Source organism: Pteropus vampyrus, unplaced genomic scaffold (genome assembly GCF_000151845.1).
Source record: "Pteropus vampyrus isolate Shadow unplaced genomic scaffold, Pvam_2.0 Scaffold180, whole genome shotgun sequence".
NCBI classification, from domain to species: domain Eukaryota; kingdom Metazoa; phylum Chordata; class Mammalia; order Chiroptera; family Pteropodidae; genus Pteropus; species Pteropus vampyrus.
The window spans coordinates 558,173-565,391 of record NW_011888961.1 but is presented as its reverse complement, the minus strand read 5'-3'; the positions used below and the strand labels follow the sequence as shown (position 1 = coordinate 565,391).

The 7,219-nt window shown below is 42.7% G+C and overlaps 1 protein-coding gene across 1 annotated transcript in view; it reads left to right on the top strand.

The window, feature by feature from the left end:
- GAD2 (glutamate decarboxylase 2) overlaps positions 1 to 7,219 on the top strand; it is a 73,700-nt gene that overhangs the window by 13,789 nt on the left and 52,692 nt on the right. Inside the window, exons 8-9 of the mRNA XM_011371025.1 lie at positions 11 to 158; positions 1,165 to 1,303. Coding sequence (XP_011369327.1) covers positions 11 to 158; positions 1,165 to 1,303 — 287 coding nt within the window. The remainder of the gene's footprint in view (positions 1 to 10; positions 159 to 1,164; positions 1,304 to 7,219) is intronic.

The window sequence follows — 7,219 nt, the reverse complement described above, 5'->3', positions numbered from 1 at the left end:
AGACTTTTAGACACAGTTTCTGCTCAAAGCAGGTCTGACCTGGATTCTGCTTATCCCAAGTCTCTGGAGTCCAGAAGAGGTAGGAATCGTCCTTATTCTGCCTGATGACAGAGCCAGGATCTGGGTGACGAATGCTCTGTGTCAGGGTGCCTGCTTGCGTCAGAGCCCAGGACCCATGAGGCAAGGGTTATGGCCTCGGGTGGGCCATTCAACTAGGCATAAGACCCCTTTTGCTCCTCAGCTACCAGAAGGAAAGGGAACTCAGCACTCATGTGATGGCATGTTCTTCTTTGGATGGGAGGGGAGACAGTCCCTTCACTCTGCCCCAAGATCTCACAGCTTCCATGCCAGTATATCATTTGCATGCACAACAATCTGTCTTTTTCATGGGTAGCAAAAATTCTAACCTTTCCAACAATCCTGGGGAAAAACTCACTCTTCATTGCTTGTCAAATGAGACTCTAGTTATAAGGCATAAATCTTATGGTATGAAATCCTTGACAATCTTAGGATGACTCAGGAAAAAGATATTCAATATGGACTTAAAATTCCATTAGTTGTGTGTTTTTTCTGTAATTGCAAAATAAGATTTTATTAACCATTACAATTATATTTCGATAATGTCATTGAGAGGGAAGAATCTTTTCAGGCAAATTAAGAGATGAGTATGATGAGATGGGATTGAATGTTTATCCTCATTCTGTAAGAATTGTTGATTTATAGTTCACATCATTAATGGCAACTGATTTGTCTCAGTTTAAGTACAAGGCATTGCATGAACTGAAATGAAAATAAATAAGACTTCTCCATCAGGACATCAGTAGGAAAGACCACATTTACAAGCTGGGAAGGAAGGCAACAATTTCTCAGTTTTTAAAAGGCTCTTTAAAGAGCTCCCAGCAAAATCAGAATCTATCGCATCTCTCGTTGGTAACAGAGATGAGTGTGGAGGGGGAGCATCCATCCTATGGTTCTGCCCAGTGTTTCTTTTTCTGGACCATCTCAGCTAGTGCCTTAGGATCAAGTTCAAAGGATAGGCAATAAGAACGTCTTCTCCTGTGTCCAAGGAGGACTCTAGACCAGTGGCAATAGGAATGTGGCTTGCATATGTAATAATGTTGGTAATGGCTGGAAAAGGTAACTGTGTGTTGCTGTGCACTCTAGGTGGCGCCATATCCAACATGTATGCCATGCTGATTGCGCGCTTTAAGATGTTCCCAGAAGTCAAGGAGAAAGGAATGGCCGCCGTCCCCAGGCTCATTGCCTTCACGTCTGAGCATGTACGTGTCTCTGTTCTTCCCGTGTAATGCCTGAGTTGAAAGAATGATATTTGGAAATGCTTTATCTCCCCCACCACCCGCCAGAGGTTCTCAGTCTTTCTTGTTTGAAAATTCTAAACAGATAGTCTACCCTCATGGTGCCTTGAACCGTTTAATGTTAACCTTTGGCAGACTTAACCAGAAGTTTTATCATTGTAGAGAAATGGCACAGTGGTCTGTCATATCTGATCTCTGGGCCAGATCTGTCTCAGCCAATACAGGCTCCTACTTACCACCAAGCTGCTGGCCAGGCAGGACCCTAAGAGCTTGAGTCTTCCTTGTTGAATGCTAGGATATAGTACTTCATATTCCTTTTGGTTGCCTTCTAAGAGCTAATGCCATTCTCCCTACTACCACTGAGGCACTGAAACAGTGGCCTATCTCGTTCACATGTATTGAGCTCAACAGCTTTAGCCTGCTAGGCTGCCAGCTTTCTCTCACATGCCAGCATAAAGCAGCACACAACCTCAAAGCCACATTGTGGCTATTTGAGCAACACCTCAGTTCCAAACTCTACCATCACCCGGCCCTGCAATGAACCAGAGACTGTTCTTGATGGGTGTTAGAACACATTACCTGCCACATAATTCCTAAGATTGTTCCTTTACAATCTCTGCTCCAAAGTAGCCTAGGGTCTGGAAAACAATTGCCTCAAAGATCAAGGAGCTCTCTGGTGGTGGGAGAAATAGGATATGGGGAAGGACAAAAGGGGTCTGTAGGGAAACTAGGGGCTCCTGTGATGAGACGTCAGTCAGGAGAAGCAGGAAGTCATACTGGGCCTCAGATCTACTATGGAACCTTTTCTGTTTTAAATGGTCTGTATGTCCCTGTGTGTGTGGGTGTTTGGGGATTTAAAACAAGGAAGCAAGGGCAAGTACAGATTGAAAACCAGTGAATACAATCTACAACAACAGCAGCAGCCATGGAATCAAAGGAAACCAATGATTTGTACTCACAAATTATCTTGTTTTTAGTCATGTTTACTACAAACTGAATTCATTATCTTACAGTATGGAGATCAGAAGCCTGCCCTGGGTCAGGCAGGGCTGTGTTCCTTCTGGAGACTGTAGGGGGAATCTTGTTTCTTACCTTTCCCAGTTTCTAGAAGCCACTTGCCTGCCTTTGTACATAGCCACTTCTTCTATCTTCAAAGCCATCATCAGAAAATCTTCAGATCTCTCTCTCTCTCTTTCTCTCTCTCTCTCTCACACACACACACACCTCTGCTTCTATCACCATATCTCCTTCTCTAACTCTGACCCTCCTGTCCCCTCTTCACAATATAAGGATCCTTGTGATTACATTGGACCTACCCAAATAACCCAGGATAATCTCCCATTTCAAGACCCTTAATTTAGTCATATCTGTGAAGCCTCTTTTGCCATGTAAGGTAACATAGTCCCAGGTTTTGGGGATTAGGATGTGAACATCTAGGGAGGGGAGCATGATTCAGCCTACTAAGCCTAGTATCCCACCATGAGATAATTTTCATTTCTTAGCTTCTCCAATTACTATTTTCCTGAAATGGATTTGGACCTCAAATAGTTAAATGTTACTATATTTGCAGTCTCAAAAAGCCCAGACGATCATCTATTGGGCACCTTTTCTTTTGACTTCTATGTTGTTTGCACAACCTGAAATGAGGTCGGTTGACCAGCAATCTGCTCTATGCTCCCTGGGTTTTGCACAAATTTCTTGGGCTCGAGCTTTACACAAATTGACTTAACCTTGCCCCAGAAAGCTCAGGCCACGTAGTCTGAGAATAATTTTGCTATGCTTTAATACTGCAAATATTTATTTGAAGGGAAAGAAAGTCTAATCCTTTATCTCTAAGGGAAAGAAAGGTAAGTCAGCTATACAACCACCGTTTGATCTCCCTCCTCTTTCTTGTACCTCTTTCCACACACATAATTGTGAAAGAACATTTGAATTATAAACCTAAAATACCAACTGGTTCTAACTGCCTGCTTATTTTTCACAAATTAACTGTTCTTCTAATATATAACACCTTATATCTGATAACTATTTGACCATTTTCAATACACTGACCATTTCCAATATCCATGAGCTCCAAGATTGTTTGATTCTCCCAACAATCCTGCGGGACAGGCAGAACGGAGACTGTTTTCAGTATTTCAAAAATGAAGAGGCTACAGTTAGCTGGGTAAATAGAGCCAGGATTAAACAGGTTTCCTGACTCCCAGACCAGTTAGGTCCCTACCCCTACCACCAATGTGGAAACCAGATTAAAAGATTCAGCAATGAAGTTTTGTACATCACAGCTCACCCATTTATTTAACATTTTATACCTTCCTGAACCAGCTTTTTCTTAATGTGAAGTGATATTAAATTGTTACTCCCACTCCCCACCCCCCACCAAAATATCTTCCTTGTATCTCACATGGCTGGGCCGGAGGGAGTTTTCAGAGTCCATTGAAAGCCCTCTTGTGTCTACCTTGAACACTTGATCCCAATCATTCTGGACAGATAAGTCCTTATAAGTAAGTCCTGCCCTTGAAGCTCCAGGTAAAGAGGTAACGTGACTCCCATGTCACCCCTGAGTTCCATACCTCCCTCAGGGCCACTCTGTTCATCATGTAGCATCTCTCCTTCCAGCTTCGGCCCATGCCATACATTCCCCTAGTCTTCTCCGACTCACTCTTTGTCTCCACCAGCATAAATAGATCTCCACAGGCTGAAGAAGGAAAATTCCCAAGTCATGTCTCAAGAGCCTTTCTCTAGGCCAGACAATTTCCATCTTCTCAGGGAGGGTTCCTTACGGAATCCCTCACCCATAGGAAGAAAGGGTGTTGGGTGTCGTGTGTGTCAGGTGAGGAGGAGACACTGCTCCGTGCTCTTTAAGAGTTTCCAAAGCCCATGACTTTTGGAGAATCAAATAAAACACTTACCTCAGTGCCAGCGACATAGGGAAATCTACATAAATATGAGCTAACTTAAAACAAACAAACAAACAAACAAAAACAAAAACCTCCCTTTTTATATAGATGAAGAAACCAAGCCCCAAAGGTGGGAGATGCTTTGCCCAAGGTTTCACGGCCACTCGGTGACAAAGTCAGACAGAGAGCCTCAGTTCCCCAATGGTCCCAACACTGCTCTTTCAACTACTGGATCTGATGACCTCAACGCCACTCACTAGACGGCTATTCTACAGTTACTTGTAGTACCTGTTCTTAAATCCTATTTTGATTATTCTAGTGCTAATTTCCTGATCTGTTGAATCAGGTCAAGTTACTGTCCTTTCTTCTATTCTGAGCAGAGTCTGAACTTGCCATGTTCAGAGCCATAGAGATGGAAAAGGCAATGAGAAACTTTGTCAGCTTCTAGCATCCAACCCGAAACTTCACACACTCAGGAAGGGAAGAGTCATCTTTTATTTTCTAAATGACTTTCTCTCTCTCTCTCTCTCTCTCTCTCTCGCTCTCTCTTTCTCTGTTGTACTCCACCAAAGCTACCCATCTCTTTTATGGCCATCAGAACAAACTAGAACTTTCTCTTGCTGATAAGTAGGCCAAGATATTAAATTTCCCTGTTTAAATCAAACTGTTTTATCGAAATGTTGAATAGGACTAAATTAAACAAGTCAATTTGCTATGAAGAACATTAGAAGAAGTAAATAAATCACTGAATTGAAACAAGAGATAGCATGCAAGCTCCAAATAAAGAGTTCCAAGATTATTTCCCTCTAAAATATAGAGTCACAAAATCTCAGACTTGGGAAGGATCTTGAAGATCATTTGTTCAGTACTCATCCTTTTCTAGAATCTCATCACCTCCACAAATCTTCAGGAAAGCTTGGCAAAAATTAATCTGATGAGTTTTATGTCCTTTACTGAAAGTAGATTTAGAGGGAAGCTAAGGTTGCAGCTCGATAATTCACATCTCTCTCTCTGAATCCTATGAAAGCTCCAACCATGAGCTTAATTCCAAATCCCTCTTATTTCTTCATGTGACACAAGATCTTCCAGAAATAGCTTCAATGAAACAGCACAATTGCACCTAGAAAAAATGTTCTTCACAATCATAACAGATCCTGGGATCTTTCAGGCAAATTGCCATAACTAACTCACTCCACTCTTCACAAGCCAGGCCCAGCTCGTGTCCAGAGCATCTGGGGCCAGTCACCAACATTCTGCTGAGGCCCCTCATGGCCTCAGCCCATTTTTTTGAGGAGACAATTCTCATAACTGCTTTGAAAAGATGTTTTTCACATAACAACACTATTTGAGAGGGTTTCAATTTCAAAATAGGTGTTTTTTTATTTAAAACACACACACACACACACACACGCACGCACGCACGCACGCACACGCACACGCACCTGATAGCAACCTAGGCAGCTTAGAAAAAGACAGCTTCTATGTAAAGATTCTCATTAGACGGAAATTCAGCCTAATAGAACTTTCAGTAAGTGAAACAGTGAGCCGAATTCAGTCTGCCTTTAGCAACCCCTGCTCTGCCTCTGCATGCTTACCTCCTTTTCATTTCAGGTCCTCATCAGTCCGATGTTATTTTCTTCTCTACCTAATCCCATCAAAACCTACTCTCAGGAAAGAAACCGAGAGTCAAGAAAATGATCATCAAACCTCAGTGCTGCCTGTTCTGGGGGTATTTTCATTGTAACAGGAGACAAAGGAATAGACAGTAAGGCACAAGTCCAGCCACTGGGCAGTGAGACTTTTTTTTATTCCTTCCTTTATTTGCTCAGTGCTGCTGTGAGCCAGGCATTGCCTCAGACACTGGGGAGACAGCAGTGACAGAACAGACCCAGTCCTGCTCTCAAGGACTGGACATTGTACTGGGGGAGACCGGAAGGAAGAGGAGAGGGTGGTCCCCCTCCCCAGTGCCCCTGAGAGCACACTCCACATTGGATGACTGACTCTCCCTTGATCCAAGTACCAGGTCAGGAGTAACTGGATAGACTTATTTTTCTTCAGGTTAGTGGAGGTTTGGAAGGGACTAAAAATAATGGCAAGCATGCTCTGCCACCTCCCAGAACATACCTCGAATTAGCTGTTTTATTTCTTCCTGGTCTGTAAAATGGGAATTATGATACCCAGCTCACATAGTTGTTGGGAGGATAAAGTGAGATAATACATGTCAAGGGTAGAGCCCTGAGTGCCTAGTTTTCAGTAAGTACTCCATAAATGGCCACTAACATTACTGTTATAACCAGCCCCCCATTGGAAAGAGCTGAGTTTATTCAGGAGGCAAGATGGAGGCAGCAAGAAGATAAGTGACATGTCTGGGGACATATCTGGGGGCAAATATTGCCTTACAATGGCCTATGGCCCCTCTCCCAAAATACCAGAACAGCACTCGATGATTCAAGGCCTTAAGAGAGTTCGGATCCTTATTGTTACTGGTACGATTTTGAGCTTTCCTTACCTACTCCACGTGGCATGTTTATTTTAAGACATAAACTAGATTAATATTAATTTTGTTTGAGGATTTCAAGATTCTGCTCAAGACCTAGGATGGGATCACATCAAGTAAAAAGGTGGGAGAATGAGAAGGACCACAACTTTTGGGAGCACCTGTGGATGCTGAGTGATCCATAGTCACTTCACATTTGATAGCTAAACTTCTTACACCAGCTCTGCCAAGAGAGGAATTCATCACTGCAGCTGAGCAAACAGTGGTCCAGAATGAGAGAGTAACTTGCCTTTATAAAGCCACATGCTCAATTCAGGTCATTTTGTCTCATATGACCTCTTTCCATGTACATTTTTATTTCACTCTTTCCAGGACCCTAAAATCATGAAAATAATTGCTTTCCATTGAGTGATCACTGCAGCTGAGTGTTCACTGTGATGTGCTCAGTACTGGTGTTCAGGTTTGTCACCAAATATCCTTGGATCGCTTTTCATGTCAGCTTAAGC